Below are 20,213 nucleotides of genomic sequence, written 5' to 3' on the forward strand. Positions count from 1 at the left end.
AGACGAGCCTCATGCATAAAGGTACCGGCAGAGAAACCCAGGCGTGTGGGACCCGGGGCTGAGACCTCCAAGCCTGCCTGGATCGGGACTGGCCTTCTCCACCCAGATCCCCCATTTTCCAGTAGCTAGGTGGTCACACCCAGGGACTGCCCCGGCGCCGTGTAATCCCACCAACGGCCAACATCCAGAGACTAAAACCACTCTCCTGAAAGTGACATCTTATAGTCTAGTTCTCCCTCTGGGAGAACCTGGCAAGCTACCGAGAGTTTCCTGCCCCCATGGGAGAGCCTCGCAAACTCCCCGTGGTGTATCCATGTGCCAAGGCCAGTAACAATGATGGGTCTCATTCCCCTGACCCTGAAAGAGCCTCCAATGCAGCACCATTGGGAAGGACGAGTAAAGAGAGGCTGCTAAAATCACAGGGCTAGGATGAATGGAGACGTTATTGAGACCGCTCGAGAAATTTGACAATCAACAGGATGATGATGATACAATGCACATAATATAATTATATATTACATCAATAATGATTAAATGCATGTGATTATTAAATACGTGAAGTATTGGGGTGTTGGGGATCAGATCTGGGCTGGCTGCCTACAAGGCAAGTGCCTTACCCACGGCGGAATCTCTCAACTCCCCTCCCGAAATCTTGGCACTGGTTTCCAGCCATCTGCACCCCCAGCCCACCAGGAGAAGGAAGGAAGGAGGGAATGAATGATGGGGGAGAGGGAGTAAGGAGAAAGAAGGAAGTAAGAAGGAAGGAAGGGGAAAGAAGGAAGTAGGAGGAGGAGAGAGGGAAGGAAGGAAGGAAGGGAGGAAGGAAGGAAGAGAGGAAGGAAAGAAGAGAGGAAGGAAGGAAGGAAAGAAAAAAGGAAGGAAGGAAGGAAGGAAGGAAGGAAGAGAGGAAGGAAGGAAGGAAGGAAGGAAGAGAGGAAGGAAGGAAGGAAAGAAAAAAGGAAGGAAGGAAGGAAGGAAGGAAGGAAGGAAGAGAGGAAGGAAGGAAAAAAAGGAAGAAAGGAAAGAAGGAAGAGAGGAAGGAAGGAAGGAAGGAAGGAAGGAAGGAATGGAGGGAGGAAGGAAGAAAGGAAGGGAGGAAGGAAGGGAGGGAGGGAGGAAGGAAGGGAGGAAGGGAAGGAAGGAAGAGAGGAAGGAAGGAAGGAATGGAGGGAGGGAGGGAGGAAGGAAGGGAGGAAGGAAGGGAGGGAGGGAGGGGGGAGGGAGGGAGGGAGGGAAGGAGGGAGGGAGGGAAGGAGGAGGAAGGGAGATTCTCTAAGCCTCCAGTCAATGGACCTAATCAGGACCCCGTCCACCCCTGTCCACCCAAGCAGGACCCCGTCCACTCCTGTCCACTCCCAGCAGCCGCGTCCGTTCCGATCCCGATTATCCGCCAACACAGATGCGCGGCCCAGGGCGTCGCGGCCCCCTCGCCCCTCGCACGCGGGGCCGAGCCTGCCCGGCCCCCTCCCCACTGCAGGCGGCTCTGGCCGCGCATGGCAGACAGGGGGGCCCCCCGTGGGTCCCCGCCCCGCCCCCGGCACTCACCTTCCAGCGGGCACAGCCGCGTCACCCTCTCGGGCATGAGCAGCCCCAGCTTGTGGCGGCAGTAGGTGTCCGCGATCTCCTGGCGGCAGTGCTTGGACCGGGCGCGCGACAGCGCCGACACCGCCTCCTTCCCCGAGATGTCGCACTTGGGCGGCGCCTCGCGCCTGGGGTCCGGGGCGCCCGCGCTGCTCCTCCGGGCGTGCGGCGTCCGGGGCGCGTCCTTCCCGCGGCCGCCCGTCCCCGGCGCCCTGCTCCCGGGGGGCCGCGCCGAGGGCGCCTGGCCCGCGGCCCCCGGCTCCGGCTTCCGCTTGAGAAGCTCCTTCTGCCGGCCCAGGCCCCGCCGGGCCAGCTCGGGCGGGTGCTTCTGCCTCTGCGCGCGGGGCCCGAAGTTGCTGGTGTCCACGTTCTCGAAGTCCTTCGGGACCGAGTTCTCGTTGTTGCTGTCCGTGCGCACCTTCTCCTTGGGCCGGTGGGAGAAGTAGCCGTCCTGGGGGGGGTGAAGGGGAGGCCGTGAGCACGAGTGGGGGTTCTCACCCGGCCCCGGCAGGACCCCCCCTCCCCGCCACAGGCAGGAACAGCACCCAGGGGCTCCGGGTCTGAGCCCCACGCCTCGGGACGGGCCCCAGCTCCCTCTCGTGGAATTTCCCCTGCATTTCGCTGCCCAGGCAGGCAGACAGAGAGGCGTTTCCGCGCCCAGCTTCCTGCTGAAACCCTGGCAGAGGGCACTGGAGCACCGTCCAGGGGCTGGGAGGGCCACACTTGGCGGGGAGAGTGTCTACTTTGTGCTGCCTTTTTGCTCAAAGAGGTTCCCAGATGGGCGCCTCACAGATATCAGCCGAGGGCCACAGAGATGGTGCAGTGGGTGGCGCACGGGCTTTGCAAGCAGGAGGACTGGGCTCTGTTCCTGGCACTGCATGGTCCCCAGGCACCTCTAGGATTGGAGCCTGAGCTTAGAGTTGGAGCATCTCCGAAGTGCTACCCGGTGTGGCCCCCAACACACACACACACACACACACACACACACACACACACACACGAGTTCAGTCTGAGCCTAGAGAGCGTGATGGCTTCCAAGGAAGCCCCTTCTCTGCTAGCCTTTCACTGGGGGGGAGGGGGGCGCAGGGAGCAGGAATCTCATCTGATGTCGAATCTTGGGCACAGATGGGGACGTGTGACACTCCGGGCGTGAGCTTTGGCTTTTGGGGCTTTTACCTGGAATAGCACCAATGATGCCACTCACGGGAGGGTGGGGTGTGGGGGGGAGGAAACGGCAAGGGGTCTCCTGGGAAAGTGCCTGGCTCTGGGGTCCTTCCGGGAGGGAGCGCCCCCGGAATGCTCCCCCTGTGGTAGGTGGGTCCTGGTCCCTCTGTCTCCGATCAAACGCGAAGTTCGCCTGACACCCCCATATCTTCCACCCGCCCCGTGACCTGCAGCCCCCCTGGCCTCCCCCGTCGATACTCCTGCCCCCCGTTTCTGCCCAGGGGTCCCTGCACATCCCCACAACCTCACACACATTTCTTTTTTTGTCTTTTTGGGTCACACCCAGCGATGCTCAGGGGTTACTCCTGGCTCTGCACTCAGAGAGCCAGTCATTACCCCTGGCGGTGCTTGGGGGACCCTATGGGATGCTGGGAATCGAACCCGGGTTGGCCACATGCAAGGAAAACGCCCTCCCCACTGTGCTCTCGCTCCAGCCCCTCACACACATATTTTCTAAGTGTCCAGCCTCACCCAGTGGCCTGAGTGGGAGTTGACAGCAGCCACAGCCCCGGGTCACACTCGAGACCGTCTGTCCGAGGGCCAGTTTGCTCCCAGCAGGGAGTGGCCTGGTCAGGCCCGGGGGTGCAGCTGGAGGGAGAAGCGGGCAGGATGGAGCCCGGGCACCAGACAGCCCAGGGCCCCCTGTGCACCCCGGGTCAGTGCTGGTTCCCACGGGAGCCAAGCCTGCCCTGAGCTCTCCCCGTCCTCTCCTGAACTCACGGTTCCCGTGGCAAGACCACAGAGGAGAGCTGACCCATTTTCCTGCGAGATGCGTCTCATCGTGGGCGCTCCGGATCTCTAGAACATTCTCAGCCCAGACAATGAAGACGCAACGGGCCTCCCGCCACCACTCTCCCCGCTGACGCGGGCTGGACTATTTCTGATCCCGTTCAGGGGCGGACACAGCACGTCTCCCCCTTTGGGTCTGGCACAGGGGCCTCAAGGTGCAGCCACGTCTCACGTGGCAGATGCCCCCTTTGGGAGACTAGTACCTTGTTGCATGTATATGGAGCATTCCATCCATCTGTCCAGCATCCATCCATCCACCCACACATCCACCCATCCATCCATCCACCCACCCATCCACCCATCCATCCATCCATCCATCCATCCATCCATCTGTCCAGCATCCATCCATCATCCATCCATCCATCCATCCATCCTTCCATCCATCATCCACCCATCCATCCATCCATCCACCCACCCATCCACCCATCTGTCCAGCATCCATCCATCCACCCATCCACCCATCCATCCATCCACCCATCCATCCACCCACCCATCCATCCACCCACCCATCCATCCACCCACCCATCCATCCATCTGTCCAGCATCCACCCACCCATCCACCCATCCATCCATCCATCCATCTGTCCAGCATCCATCCATCCACCCACCCATCCACCCATCCATCCATCCATCCATCTGTTCAGCATCATCCATCCACCCACCCATCCACCCATCCACCCATCCATCCATCCATCCATCCTTCCATCCATCCATCCATCATCCATCCATCCATCCACCCACCCATCCACCCATCCATCCATCCATCCATCCATCCATCCATCCATCATCCATCCATCCTTCCATCCATCCATCCATCCACCCATCCTTCCATCCATCCATCCATCCATCCATCTATTCATCCATCATCCATCCATCCATCCATCTACCCATCCATCCATCCATCCATCCATCCATCCATCCTTCCATCCATCCATCCATCCTTCCATCCATCCATCCATCATCCATTCATTCATCCATCTACCCATCCTTCCATCCATCCATCCTTCCATCCATCCATCCTTCCATCCATCCATCCATCATCCATCCATTCATCCATCTACCCATCCTTCCATCCATCCATCCATCCATTCATCCACCCACCCTTCCGTTGATACAGTCACCTATCCATCCACTTTCCATTTACATTCTCTCCCTCCCTCCCTTCCTTCCTTTTTCCCTTCCTCTCTTCCTTCCTTCCTCTTCCTCTCTTCTCCCCCCTCCTTCTCTTCTTTCCTTTTCCCTCCCTCCCTCCCTCCCTCTCTTCCTCTTCCCCTCTTCCTTCCTTCCTTCCTTCCTTCCTTCCTTCCTTCCTTCCTTCCTTCCTTCCTTCCTTCCTTCCTTCCTTCCTTCCCTCCCTCCCTTCTGACCTTCCTTTGCTCCCTTCCCTCCTTCCCTCTCTCCCTTCCTCCCTTCTACCCTTTCCCCTCCCAGCCAGCAGCAGTGGATGTAGGAGATATCCACTCATCTCATCTCACATCACTCCTACCCCACCCCCACCACCTCACCACTGCCACATCAGCCTTTTCTCTGCTTTCCAGAGAAAACCACGATCCAGAAATGCAAACCCGTTCTCCCGTCCCTAAAACTGACTCGAAGCAGTTTTCAAGAGAACGTTGGGGCGACCCCAGCCGCCTCCTCAGCACTCATCTCCCCCAGACCCGGGTCCTTCAAGCCTTTGCTCCCCGTTTCCCTGAGACATGGCCAAGAGGGCAGTGCTAGCCCCGCTCCAGGGGCTGATGACATGACGGTCCAAGGCCTGACCCCACCACGCCCCAGTCTCCTCCCCTGGAAGCTGGGGGGCGGCAGGCGGTGGGGGGTTGGTCACACAACTGAGGCTGAGGGTACTTAGATGAGGACGGATGTCTGTAAAACTTCCAGAACATTCTCCTCCCTGAAGCTGGAGGAGGAATGAGCCCCCACACTACCAACTCCCCCAGGGGCTCGGACCCGAGAGCAGACGGGTTCTCCAGATCATTCCGCAGCGTTCCCCACGGTTGCGGCTCCCCTCACCCAGGACGCTCAACCTTGGGTTATTTATGCAACCGCCACTCGCTGACTTATTTTATTTTAATGTGCTTATTACAATGATTGCGCATTCAACTATCGGCGAGCGCGCTCCCAGCCTCTAATTGCCCCGACGCTGCCTCCCCCCCGCGAGGCGACTGTCACATCCATTTTTATTCCGGGGGAATAATGAAATGCAACAATGCCCTCCGCTCCCGTTCAACCTTGGGACGCTCAGGGCCCGTTGCAATCAGGTAGGCATACATGCCACCCGGCCGCCAGGAGACACCTACGCTCGGGGTGGGGGGTGGTGAGTGCAGGCTGGAAGGACTCCTCAGAGGACCCGTTTGGGAGGGTCGCTGCTCTCTGCAGGACCCACTCACGAAGGCGCCTCTGTGCTTGTCTCTGTAGGAAGGCCGCAGGGCCCGGGGGGAGGAGACGGTCTCGCCAGAGTGAGGGAGGGACTGGTTCTCTCAGCTGCACTGAGCGTGTGCCACCCAACCTTTCCTGCCCTTCAGAGAGCGAGCGCCTTGGCGGTTTGCTGGAAAAGTCACTGGGCATGTCCATGTTCATCTCCGCCCTGAGCCGCCATCTAGAAACGACCCAAATGCCCAGCGATGGGTGAAACAGATCAAGAAACCGTGGTCTCGGTACATGGTGGAATACTATGCAGCCCTGAGAAAGAAAGCACCATCACGCACCTGGCCATGGCTTGAATGGAGCTAGAGTGAAATCAGAAGGACAGAGACCGACACAGGACACTCTCTCATGTGTGGGAATCCAAGGCGCACGGCCAGGGAGCAAGGAGGGGCCAAGGGCAACGTAACGGGCGGCCAATCCACACAGCTGGGCTGGTGGGTGGGGGCTGAAAGGGAACGTTGGGGTCCTTGGGGAAGGGAGGTGGGTACACTGCTGATCGGTGCAATGCTGGAATTCTGTGCGTGAGAAACCATTATTAATGGTATTGTGAAGTGCAGGACCTCAATCAATAAAATAATTTTTTTTTTAAGGAAAAAACCAAAACAGTGACTGGCGGGACTGCAAGGGCCCAGAGTCTGGGGGCAGACGGGTGTGCATGTCTTCTCCTACCCTTATCGCTGGAGCAGAATGTCCAGAAATTCTTTGGCATGACAAAAAATCATCTCACCGCTCTGTGCTCATCTCCCCGGAGGGACTCCTCTCCCAGGAACTGATGGGATCCAGGAAGGCCCGGAGAGCACAGCTTTGGGGTACGCATCTATTGGAAAGTGCACGCACAGCATTTAGTGGGGCCCGGCTGCCGCAGGCCCTTTGCACATGCTCGCTCATGCCACCCGCAGCAGAGGCAGTGATATCGGCCCCGTGTTCCAGGTGGGACCGCTAAAGTTCAGGGCACCTGTGCCCGTGCCGGGTTAGTGCCCATCAGATTTCCAGCTTCCTTTCTCTGCCGTGTGGACAGACACTGAGTAGCTGAGTGCGGGGCTTTATCCTATCAGGAAGGGGGTGCAGGCCCCCGCGAGGGGGAATGGGAACTGCATTTCCTGAAGCATCTCAGCACCCACCCAGGTGCACGGTGGAGTGTCAGGGAGCTTGGATGCGCCCCACTACGATTCCACATCGCACAGAACTGACTCGGCCTGGGTTGTGGGGACGGGCCTGGCCTGGCAGGAAGCAGCCGGCCACACTAGGCCCTCAACGCACTCCCCAAGGCTCTGGGGGAAACGGAACCACGCCGGGCCGCGCGGAGGAGCACTGGGCGAGGAGGGAAGGAGCAGGCGGGTGGTGCTGGCCGGGATTTTCCAAAGGCTTCCTCCCCGGGCCGAGGGAGACCCCCTCGTCGTGTTCGGGTGGGGGTGGAAATCGCCAGCACCTGCAGGCCCGCGAGGGGTGCCGGGGGTCGTGCCTCAGTGGGCAGCGCGGCCTCCGTCAGGCCTCGGCCCAGCAGGACGGGAGGCAGCGCCGGGGCTCGTGCCTCTAAGGGAATCGGCCGGGGCCCGTATTCTGGGAACTGGCTCCGTGGAAGTTCCAAACTGCGATCAATCGCGGACCGGCCCAGCCCGAGGGGGGTCGAGGCTCTGTCGGGAAGCCGGGGGCGAGTCCCGGGACGCCGGCGTCTGAGACTGTGACACGTCAGCCCTGCTCCGGGGGGTGGGAGGGGGACTGAACCCCCCCGGCTGGTGAGGGGCGTCTGCTCGGAGCCCGGCCCCTGCTACGGTACTCCCACACACCCAGAGAGAGGGCCGGGCCCCGGGGTGGGGGCTGAGGAGGCTTTAGGACCACAGTGTCCGCAGCCCCGACACCACTGCTCTGCCCTCCCGAGCACCCTGCTCCCCAACTCACCCTCGGGCCCTGCCACAGGTGGGCAGTGAACGGAGCACTTGTAGGCTCAGTACTGTGGAGTCTCCAAAGAAATGTAAGTGCTCAGGGCGCGGCGACACCAATAAGGGAAAAGGCACCACAAAGACATGAATGTCTGCACAAACTCTGGCGTGCACACAGCCCCGGTGAGCCCAGCCCCCCTGAGGGCCCCTGTGGAGAGGGGGAGAGAGAGGGACAGAGACAGAGAGAGGGAGAGGGAGACACAGGGAGGGGGAGAGAGAGAGGGAGGGAGAGGGAGAGAGAAACAGAGATAGAGAGAGACAGAGAGACAGAGACAGAGAGGGAGAGAGGGGGAGAGAGAAAGAGAGAGAGAGAGGGAGAGGGAGAGAGAAAAAGAGACAGAGAGGGAGGGGGAGAGAGAGAGGGAAGGAGAGGGAGAGAGAAAAAGAGAGAGGGAGGGGGAGAGAGGGAGGGAGAGAGAAACAGAGACAGAGACAGAGAGACAGAGAGAGACAGGGAGACAGAGGGATGTCCCCCACGTGCAGCTTCGGCTCAACCCACTTTGCAGACACGGAAAGCAAGAACCCGGAAGGCAGCTTAGCTGCCCCGGCCACGGCGCAGGGCTGAGACGGCCGGTCCAGGGAGCGGGCGGCCGAGCCCGGGGGTGGGCGGGAGGCGCCCATGGAGCGGACGGGGCAGGCGGCAGGTGCTAATGAAGTTGGCCTCCCCATATGCTCTTCTCTGAGGCTCTGGCCAGCGAGTGGCTCCTAGCACCTGCCGGGGCTAAAACCCTGACGGCCGGACGCAGGCAGGGCCACCGGGACACGGCGGGGAGGGGCGCCCGCACATGGCCGGAGAGGGGCAGCGCGATCCCCGCCACAGGGATGTCTGTGGAGGTGGACACACACATACTCGAGTCCACACACACACATGCACCCACACTGCAGCGCACACACACACATGCACCCACAATACAGCACACACACACATATATGCACCCACAATACAGCACACACACATACATGCACCCACAATACAGTGCGCACACACATATATGCACCCACAATGCAGCACACACACACATGCACCCACAATACAGCACACACACATACATGCACCCACAATACAGCACACACACATATATGCACCCACAAGACAGTGTGCACATGTATATATGCACATAGAGCACACACACTCAGGTGCACATATATATGCACTCAGCACACAGTATACATACAGGCACACATATATGAACACATGTGCTGGAGTGCACACACATGTACATACATGTACACAATCATGCACTATGCATACGGAGACAAACAGACACGCAAAAGACCTGTGCATAGTGCACGTACACATGCATGCATGTATGCTTGCTACATACACACAGGTACACGCACCCAAGGACACGCAACAGGTGCCTGCACAGTCACGCACACAGTCTCCTCACACACCCGGACAGTCAGCTGCCCCCTGACATTCCAGTCTGGGGATGCCCAGGTCGGCGTCACTCCCAGTGGAGGGGCCGGGACGGGGGTGCACACGCACGCCCGACCCCGCCCTGACCCCCAGCACCGCCCTGAGCATCGCCAGGTGCAGCTCTGACGGCCCCCGCACCCAGCGTGGCCTGGGCAGCACTGCACCCTCGGACCCTTGCAGCGACCAGCCGGGCCCACTGGGAGCTGCTGGCGGGGCTCCCCGACCCCCGAGGCGGCCCCCTAAACCGTTCAGTGGAATTCCCGATCTTGCCTTGGGGAGCAGGAAGCCCCCCGGGGTAGGAGGTTTGTAGCAGACCCAGGTTCAATCCCTGAGTCCCGCCGGGAGTGACCCCTGAGCACTGAGCCAGGCGTCAGCCTTGCGGGCTGCTGGGTGTGGCCCGCCCTGACCCGGAGAGCTGCCTGCACTGTCCTGGTATCAGAGTGTACAGTCCCTCTGGGCCAGGCACTGGACACTTCTTCCAGGGTAACTGACCAATACAAAAACACCACTGCCGGGAAGCCCTCGGGAGCCACCAGGAACCTCGTACCCCAGTGAGAGAGTCAGGAGTCTCCCCCACTCCCCCAGGCCAGGGGCCGCAGTGCCTGACCTTGTTCCCCTTGGGGCTCATCCCTGAGGCCAGGAGTCAGCCCTGCACACAGCCAGCCGGGTCCCCTCTCCCGCAAATAACACCAACAACAAGAAGAGACACTGAGTCTCAGAGACATGAAGCCCCTGAGCCACCTCATGGTCACGTGATGGAGCAGGGATTCCACCCGTGAGCATCCAGGCCAGGGGTCCACAAAACATTTCTGCCAAGGACCAGCTCTACAGAGGCTGCCTAACAAAATGTCTCTGCACAAGGCCGGCCTTCACTTAGACTGTAGGTGGACCCTTTGGGCGCTGTCATAACTGCTCTCGTTGTAGAACAAAAAAAAAAAAAGAGAGAAAGCAGATGTATACAACTGGGTGTGGGGGCTGGAGCGACAGCACAGTAGGTAGGGCAGTACCTCGCATGCAGCTGACCCAAGTTCGATTCCCAGCATCCCATGGGGTCCCCTGAGCACCGAATTACCACTGAGTAATTCCTGAGTTACTGAGCCAGGAGTAACCCCTGTGCATTGCCGGGTGTGACCTTAAAAAGCAAGCAAGCAAACAAAAAGCCTGGGTGTGGCTAACGTGCCAATAAAACTTTATTGGAAAAAACCAAATGGAGGGCCAGATTTAGCTCATAAACTCGGCACCTACCGCTCTGCAGAACTTCTCCGCTCATTCCTACTTCTACCCGCCTTTCCTCCCTTCCCCGTTCCCTTTTCCTCTCCCTCTCCTGCCTCCCTCCCCCCGGGTCCGACAGCTCGCTCGACACTCAGAAGTCTTGTTTCCCCAGCCTGGGTGTGACTCCACTTCCCAACTTCCCCAAGCTCTGTCATTTTCAAAGACGTGTTTAACTGACATGTTTCCCCAATGTGAGGCTGAGAGTGCCCCCCCCCCAGCTCCCCAGGTACGAGAAACTCGGCAAAGTCATGATTGTCTTCTAAATCCCCAGCCTGGTGGCATCACCGTGACAGCTGGGAATGCAAATGAACCCTGTTCAGAAGATGACAAAGAAATTTCAGTTTTGTAGCTACAGAAATTTTAACTTGTTCCATAATAAATTTACCGAGGGGGAAAAATATATCCCCCCCAAACAGTAACTAAACAGCACCACAGTTATGCCGGAGGAAGAGCTGGTTCATCCACACGGGGTACAGGGGTTGGGGGGAGAGCGTCCCCCTTCCCAGATGCAGAGAAGGAGGGTGACGGGGCTGACTCCTTGCTGGGAATAAGAACGGGGCTGGGAGGCTGGAGCGACAGCTGGAGGGCATTTGCCTTGCACGCGGCCGACCCGGGCTCGATCCCCAGCATCCCCTAGGGTCCCCCGAGTACCACCAGGAGTCATTCCTGAGTGCAGAGCCAGGAGTAAGCCCTGAGCATCGCCAGGTGTGACCCAAAAGGCAAAAGAAAAAAAGAAAAAAAAAGCCGGGGCTGGCAGTAAAGGAGATCTCGGTGAGTTTCCCATTTCTCGCTGCCCAAGAATCCCGTGTTCCGCCTCTGTCCGACCCTTCCCGCTTCTGAGTCATCCTCCTTTAACTGCAGAAACTTCTGGGCAGTGAAAGCAGACTCTGAGCCCGCCTACTCCCCCCCCTCACCCCCAAACCGGGGGGCCGCGGGGGGAAGAGGTTCGCCAAAACCAACTCCTCCAACAAAGCCGCTGAGGCCACGTCTGGAAAGTTCCATCCCAGATTGCCGGGGCGAGAGCCAGGCTTCCCGGGATGCCCTGTCAGCCTTCGAAGGAAAAGCCGCGCTACCAGCCGGGGCGGACCCGGCTCCGGGGAGGAGGCGAGATGCCTTTTCCACGACGGCTGAAGTCCGTTTCCCAGAAGGGCCGGCGTCAGTGGGCCCACCCGGGCGCTGGTGCCACCAGGCACTTCTGGGGTGGGGGCTGCAGGGGGCTCAGGGCAAGTTGGGGTCCTTCCAGCTGTTCTCCCTGCAGCTCTGACGGGCGGGGGCGGCCGCTGGGACCCCCCTGCTCACCCAGGGCTCCAAAGGGGCTGAAAGACGCCTCGGGGAAAGGCCTTGGCCTGACCAGACGGAAGCCGGAAATTGCATTTTTATCCCCAGGATCTGCTCCTGCGGTTCTAGGTCCCGAAAGTCTCATCATACAAAACTCACAGTCAGTCCCTCTGGCCGCCAGTTAAACGGACAGACCCGGGGCAGGGGGTGGGAGGAGAGAAAGAACCTGAGCCAGGACCTGTGACTTGCCACCCGGGGTTGGGGACAGCTGAGCTGAGCATTGGGCGCAGGGCACCTGCCGGGGTCTGCACCCGGCGGGCGAGGCAAAGCGGGAAACACACTGTGATTGGGGTCTCCGGCACAGCGGGGCGATGGATGCCTCCCGCGGCCAGAACCCCTCTCTACTCCTCAGCGCCCCCAGCTCCCCGTGACCGGCCCTGTGGAACAGCTGAGAGGGCCGACGCCCGGCTCTGCACGCAGGGGTCACCCCTGGGGGTGCTCGGGGGACCCTAGGGGATGCCGGGGATCGAACCCGGGATGGCTGCATGCGAGGCAAACGCCCTCCCCACTGTGCTACGGCTCAGGCCCAAGGAAGGTGCCACCCAGGAGTCGGGAAGCTCAGTAAACGGTTCCGGATTTACCCCCAGCCACTCCGGAGCAGAGGTCGGGGTGGGGGGTCGCAGCACATCCGGGGACACTCTGCAGAGGGCAGGGTGGGGCAATGGGCAAGGCGCTGTGCACCCCAGAGCGAGTGACTTGCCCTCTCTGGGGCCTCAGTCTTCTCTACAGAACGGCAGAGCAAACGCCCTGAAATTCCGGCCCCCCTGTGCGAGTAGTGGCCAGAGAGTTCGGGCGGGGCGTGGGGTCACCGGCATGGGAAAGGGGTGGGGGGTGCCGGCCGATATGCCGGGTTCCCAGTGGGGCCCTCTGCACCCCGAGTGGCCCCTCTGTCATGCCGCAGGTCGGGGGGGGGGGAGATGCCAGGGTCCGGGGGCTGGGAGAATGCCCGGTGCCCAGGGCAGAGCTGGGCACAGTGAGGGGCTGGGCCGGGGGGCTCTGGCAGGCGGAGGGTGGGGGAGTGGGAGAAAGAGATTCACTGACCCGCTTCCTCCAGGCCTGGAGGCCTCGCCCGCAGGCCCCCCACCCCCACCCCTCCCCGCCCGGGCCACGGCAGCGCTCCTGGCGCTCCTGGCTTGGCAGTGTCCTGCTTCATGTACCGTGGCAACGGTGCCAACTGTCTCCTGGCGCGAGGACAGGATGGGGAATGTCTGGGAACGCTGGCCGCGGCAACCCCGGAGTCTGCCTGGGGGAGGAGGAGAAACTGCAAAGCAAAAGGGGTCTCCCAGCAGTGCTTGACCTGGAGGGCGCAGTGCGGGGCGGGGCCGGCCCCCGGGGGTCACGCAAACCTGGGTGGACCCCCCACCCTGCCAGCCCGGACAGGCCCCTCACCAGCCGCGCCCACCCCCTGGGTGTTGGCGAGGAATCAAAGGTTGATTCCCCGCGGCCCCTGGGAGGGGATCAGACACTCTGAGCATCTCCCATCCCCAGGCCCTGGAGGGTCTGACGAGCGCCCGCAGGGAACCCTGGGGTAACCCCAGCAGGGTTTTGTTTTGGGAGGATCACACCCGGCGATGCACAGGGGTCACTCCTGGCTCTGCACTCAGGAATGACTCCTGGCAGTGCTCAGGGGACCATAAGGGATGCTGGGAATCGAACCCAGGTCGGCCGCATGCAAGGCAAACGCCCTCCCCGCTGTGCGATGGCTCCGGCCCCTAACCCCAGTGAGGGGCCCGATGCCCGGGGCCACGGGGGAGGGGTGGGGTGAGGGCGGGGCCTCCTGGTCCCAGAGGAGGATGACTGTCTGCTATGATGACAACGACGGCTCCGTCAAACCCACGTGGCCGGAACACAGCGTGGACCTCCGCAGGGCGAGGAAGGCAGGCGGGGGCGCCGTGGGCCAGAGCCAACCTGGGCTCGGGTCCCGGCCTTCCCCCCCCCAGCTGGCGGCCGCGACACAGCCTGAGCTGCCCCCCCGGGGGGAGGCTGAGTGTTCCCTGCTGTGACGCCGTGATGTGGAGTCCAGCCACGGGCTGCCCCACTTCTGGATGGCTCTTGGGGAGGGTGTGGGCTGGACGGGGACGGGAGGAGGTCAGCTCGTGGACAGGGCCATAGGGACACGCTCACCCCCCCCCCCCCCCCGCTAACCTCCCCCTCGCTGAGCCGCTCCCCGTGTCCCCAGCCCGCCCAAGACTTCCGGGGCATTGGGGGCCGGAGCGATAGCACAGCGGGGAGGGCGTTTGCCTTGCACGCGGCCGACCCGGGTTCGATCCCCCGCATCCCATATGGTCCCCCAAGCACCGCCAGGAGTAATTCCTGAGTGCAAAGCCAGGAGTGACCCCTGAGCATCGCTGGGTGTGACCCAAAAAGAAAAAAAAAAGACTTCCGGGGCGTGGGCCGGCAGCAGGAGGGCGCCAGGCTTCCCAGGGACGTGGCCACTCTCTGGGGGCCCCGGGGTGGGTCCCCTTTCCCTGGGGGGTGCTTCATCTCGCACGGCACACGTGTGCCCTGCCCTTAGCCAGAGCCCCCGCTGGGGAAACTGAGGCCCCGCCACAGAAGGGCCTGATAAATGCACGCTGGCGTGGGCGGACGCCCCCCGGGAGAGGGGAGGGGTCCAGCGGGCAGCTCAGGCTCCCCAGGACTGGGCCCAGCACCAAGGGCCTGCAGGGCCACTTCCGGCCCCCCCTGGCCCCAGGCGTCTCTCCTTCGCCCAGCCTCACTCAGCTGGGCGAGGCTGGAGCAGACACACTTCCCACATGCCGGCCGTCCTCAGATCTCCCTGAGAAAGTGCCGGGGGTCCCGGAAACCCGTTCGAGCAGCAGCCGAGTGACCTGGGGGCCAGCGGGTGCCCATCTCCCTGGCCCTCCATCTTGTTCTACCGTGAGGGGCCGGCCGGGTAAGCACCACACCCTCTGGCTCTGTGCAAGAAGACTCCCCTGGCAGTGCTCAGTGGCCCTGTGGTGCTGGGGAATAAGCCCGGACATGCCCTCGGAGTTGCCTCCTTGACCCTGACCCTCATCTTGACCCAGCAGGGAAGGAGCTGGGGGGCAGGGCTTTCAGCTCTGACTGTAGTGGTAAACGCTGTGACCTGCACCTAACCTGTCCCAGGGCCTTTGCACCTGCTGCCCTCAATATCTGGAAGCTGGAAGCACATCCTTCTCCCGTCCCCCCCACCCTGCTCCCACCATCCTGTGCTTCGCTCCCCAGACAGGCCCAGAAGACACGCCCTGTCTGATCCATCCTGAGACCCACCCCGACACTCCCTGTCCCGGCCCCTGGAACATCATGCATTTGTTCCTCTCAGCTTCTCCTCCCACTGAAACAAGCTCCCCTGCATCGACAGACTCTGCCCGTGTGGCCACTGGCCCTGCACTCCGGCCCCGTGCACAGTCCAGCGCTTGGGCCCGCGTCCTTTTGACTGTTCAATTAACAGTTTGTTTTGTTCTGCTTTCTGGGCCACACCCAGCAACGCTCAGGGCTGACTCCTGGCTCTGCACTCAGGGATCACTGTTGGTGCTGGGGGGGCGCCCAAGGGGTGCCGGGGGTGGAACCCCGAGCCGGCCGGCCGTGTACAAGGCAAGCGCCCTCCCCGATGTGCTATCACTCCAGCCGCTAGGTTGATCTAATTTGGGAACCACGCTAGCAGTGCTCAGGGATCAGTCCTGGCTCAGTGCTCAGGGATCACTCTGGGCTCAAGGCTCAGGGATCACTCCAGGCTCAGTGCTCAAGGATCAGTTCTGGCTCAGTGCTCAGGGATCAGTCCTGGCTCAGTGCTCAGGGATCAGTCCTGGCTCAGTGCTCAGGGATTGGTCCCGGCTCAGTGCTCAGGGATCACTCCTGGCTCAGTGCTCAGGGATCACTTCTGGTTCAGTGCTCTGGGATCACTCCTGGCTCAGTGCTCAGGGGGCCCTAAGCAGTACTGGGAATCAAGTTGGGATCAGCCTCATGCAAGGCTTAACTTCCGTGCTCCCTCTCTGGCCTCCTGTATTCTATGTGTTTTTTTCTATGTATTTATTCTATGCATGTATTCCTGCACGGCAGAGCCTGGCCAGCTCCCCGTGGCGTATTCGATATGCCAGATACAGTAACAATAGCAGGTTTCATTCCCCTGACCCTGGAAGAGCCTCCAGTCATTGGGAAGGGGAAAGACGAGAAAGGAGAGGCTGCTAAAATGCTCAGGGCTGGGACGAATGGAGACATTAATGGCACCCGCTCGAGTAAATGAATGAACAACGGGATGACAGTGATACAGTGATGCCATGATGTATTCCTGTATTCCGTGTATTCCTCCTGTATTTTTTTTTCTTTTTGGGTCACACCCAACAGTGCACAGGGGTTACTCCTGGCTCTGCACTCAGGAATTATTCCTGGCGGTGCTGGGGACCATATGGGATGCTGGGAATCAAACCCGGGTCAGCCACGTGCAAGGCAAACGCCCTCCCCGCTGTGCTATCGCTCCAGCCCCATATTCCACCTGTATTCTATGGCAGACCTGTCACTGTCACTGTCACTGCCACTGTCATCCCGTTGCTCGTCGATTTGCTCGAGCGGGCACCAGTAACATCTCTCATTGAGAGACTTATTGTTACTGGTTTTTGGCATATTCAATACGCACGGGTAGCTTGCCAGGCTCTGCCGTGCGGGTGCGATACTCTCGGTAGCTTGCTGGGCTCTCTGAGAGGGGTGGAGGAATCGATCTCGGGTCGGCAGCGTGAAAGGCGAACACCCAACTGCTGTGCTACCGCTCCAGCCCTATATTCTAGAAAAATGCTGGTGGGAGTCAGACGCAGCCATACTTCACAATCAGAGAAGTCCGGTGGGTCCCCTTCACCCAGAGACCCTTCTGGGACCTTCCAGAACCAGCCACTGCCAGAGCCGTTGGGTCTAACCACACCGGGGCTTTATTTTATTTATTTATTTATGTATGTATTTATTTATTTATTTTGCTTTTTGGGTCACACCCGGCGATGCACAGGGGCTATTCCTGGCTCTGCACTCAGGAATTACTCCTGGCGGTGCTCAAGGGACCATATGGGATGCTGGGAATCAAACCTGGGTCGGCCGCGTGCAAGGCAAATGCCCTCCCTACTGTGCTATCCCGCCTCAGTGGCCGGGAGCTGGGTGAACAGGGGTGGACGCGGGGCCAGTTTCGCTCTGACTCAGATGCAGACCCCTCCAGAGGCCTCGGGCAGGCGACTTTGGTTTGCTCTGGGCAGCGTGTGCGTGGGGAGACTCATGAGGGGCCACACAGCTGTGACCCTCACTAACAAGGCCCGGGAGGGGCTGCAGCAGGCTACCGACGGCCGGACGGAGCTTCCCAAGGGCCAGCTGCCCGGGCAGGACCAGGCTCTGGTGCCCTCGCAGTGGGTCTCCCAGTCCGGGAGCGGTGAGGGGCGTCGGGGGCGGCGAGGGGCGTCGGGGGCCACCCCCTCTCAGAGCCCGTGACGTCCCGGGGCTTGGAACCACAGCTCCCGGACACCAAAGCGAGAGTTCAAGTTTGACCGGAAACGGTGCACAGCCCTGTAGGGAAAAGCCAGGGGCGAGGGAGAATCCGGGGGTTCGGGGCACAGGAGGGGGCTGGTGGGGGCCTGCAGGAACTGACCATTGACCAGCCGGTCAGGAGGAAACTGGGGGCCAGGCTAGGCTGTTAGAGCGGTCGGCGGTGACCCTGAGCTGCCCTAGACGCCTTTCGGCTCTGTCCAGCTATTTTCACGCGCCCAGTTCAATGCCCGCCTGTCCCCAGGGCCCCGAGACGCTTTCTAGAAATCAGATTTAAATGAGATTTCTGCGTCTGCTTGTGCTTCGGTGGCGTAATATAGGGGTGGGGAGCCTGGAGGGGTGGTTCCCACAGAGCTGTGGGGTGCAGAAGCCTGGAAGGCACCTCCGCCCACCTCAGTGAGGCATGAGGGGCTCTGAGGATGGAGACAGGGAAGTTGGGGGGGTGCCGGACACCCGCAGAATGCATTTTCCTTCCCGCTCCTCAATTGCTGTGCATCCTTGGGCATGCGACTCTGCCTCTCTGGGCTTGTTTCTCCACCCATCCCACAGACCCCACAGGGGAGATAACAGTGGTGTGCACCTTCCCCAGAACTGGCCGAGAGGGGGTGCAGGGCGGTGGGAGGTGGGAAATGTTTTGGGGGCCGTGGGTCTTGGCCCTCCCAGGGGGAAGGTCACGGGCAACCTCCCCCCGAGTTTCCCACCTCCCCCGATAGGAGAACACAAGGGAAGCGGCACTTTCCTCCGGAGGAGGAGGGTGATCGTGGAAATAAAGAGACGGCATCGCAGTCGGCAGCGGGGCGGGTGGGGGTGACATGTGGCCGAGAGGTGACAGCGAGGGCCACAGACAGCGCTGCCCCCAGGCCAGCCCCCCGGCCAGGGGTCGCCAGCAGCACCCCCGGGTCTCAGGGGCTGGGACTTCTGCGCTCAGGGTCACTCCTGGCAGAGCTCGGGGTCTGAGACTGAGCCCGGGTCGGCCCCCTGCAAGGCCTGCAGGCTGGTGGTCCCTCTCCAGCCCCCTGGACAGAGCCCAGCTTCTGGGACGTGGGTGGGGGCGCTCACCCCACGGGGGCACAGCACTGACTGGGGGGGGGGGTTGCCCAAGGCCAGCCCATGGGGAACGTCGTCTGCGGGCGCCCAGAGAGGACCTGGGAAGCGTCCAGGGCCCGAGATGTCCTGGCCGTGCTGGCCCCCATGGGCAGAGCCGGGTCACAGCAGGGACAGCGCCAGGAGCCCCGGAGTGCAGGTCAAAGGGCAGAGCAGAGGGGCACCTGCACCCTCAAGCTTCCAGCCCCCCGACCCACCCTCCCCTGAGGTCTAGGGTTCGAGCGGCTGTCCTCGGGGCCACCCCTGGCCATGCCCAGTCACCGGCTCCAGCTATGCAGACGTTTCCTCAGCATCCGGGCGTCCAGCCCAGGGCCGGGGGAGCAGCCGGCCAGCCACTGCCTTGTCCACACGCTTCACGGCCACCCCCAGTGTCCCGCCGAGGTCAGCTCTGCCCTTGCCTAGTGCTGGTCGGTCCAGGGCATGGACACAGGGTGACAGGTGATAGACGGTCAGCTCTGCTCCTGCCGCCAGCCGGCCCTCCGGTCCCCCTGAGCCCAGCCCCGCAGGGCCCACACCACAGCATCCCTCCGGACCCCCCGAAAAACTGCCCGGCCCCTTTGCTCCGCCCGCCTGTGGCCTTGGGCCACTCGACTCTGACCTGCAGCCCTGGAACATTCCCCGAACCCGTCCTGGAACAGGGAGGGGCGGAGGGAGACGAGACGGACAGACACAGACTCCGGGAGGTGCCGACGACGCAGGCAGAACCCGAGGTCACACCCCCGGCCCCCCAGGTGCTCGTGAGCATGGCCAGCCCGGGGCCCGACCGGGCCCTGCTGTCCCTCGCCCACCCCGGCCAGCAGGAGCCCAGGCGCCTCCTCGGGGGCCCTGGGGGCTGCGGTGGGGAGGGGCCCCGCCGTGAGCCCAGAGAACAAGGCCCCCTCAAGGCCTGCGCTGGCAGACAAGGCTCCTTGGGGGCTCCGGGAGGGTGGGGCCCCTTGGAAGTCGAGTTCCCGGGCGCTCCTGGGTCTGGCAGTCGGCCTGCGTGCTGCTTTCATCTGTGGCCAATTTAGGGGTGTGTGTGTGTGGGGGGCGGGGGTGGTCCTCCTTCTCCCCCGGGGGTCCTGGTCACGCGGCTACGATGCTCTGGGCGTCCTGGGCTCCCTTCACCGAGGGGACTGTCCATCTTTGAGGGGGGGAAAGGCTCACAGACCCCGGCCACGGGAGGGGGCTCCTGAATGGGGTCCCGGCAGCAGGGGGCGGGGAGCGGCAGGCGGCTGAGTGCTCATGCTTGGTGCTGCCTGCGGTGTTTGGAGACCGCCAGGGTCAGCCTTACGAGGGTGCCCAGGTGGGCACGGGGAGACGGGTTGAATTCAGGGCCTCACACCAGCCCCCTCTTCTGTGTGTTGCTTTTGGGGTCACATCCCATGATGCTGAGGGGTTACCCCGGCTCTGCACCCAGGAATTACTCCTGGTGAGCCTGGGGGACCCTAGGGGGATGCCGGGGGTCGAACCCGAGTCAGCCACGTGCCAGGCACCCGCCCTCCCCGCTGTGCTATTGCTCCGGCTCCAATGCCTCCCGAGTGGGGGTGGTTTTCCCGGGACGTGAAGCGGCACCTTTGACACCTCGGAAGAACGTCCCAACCGCTCTGGGCCGCAACTTTGTCTCCACTCGGATACGCCTGAGA

At 61.7% G+C, this 20,213-nt stretch overlaps 1 protein-coding gene across 1 annotated transcript in view; it reads right to left on the bottom strand.

Moving 5' to 3' along the window:
• The window catches only part of XYLT1 (xylosyltransferase 1), a 186,323-nt gene that overhangs the window by 76,037 nt on the left and 90,073 nt on the right, over positions 1–20,213 (bottom strand). The window contains exon 3 of the mRNA XM_055134452.1: positions 1,546–2,032. Within this exon, the coding sequence (XP_054990427.1) occupies positions 1,546–2,032 (487 nt within the window). The remainder of the gene's footprint in view (positions 1–1,545; positions 2,033–20,213) is intronic.

This window comes from Sorex araneus, chromosome 4 (genome assembly GCF_027595985.1).
Source record: "Sorex araneus isolate mSorAra2 chromosome 4, mSorAra2.pri, whole genome shotgun sequence".
Lineage (NCBI taxonomy): Eukaryota > Metazoa > Chordata > Mammalia > Eulipotyphla > Soricidae > Sorex > Sorex araneus.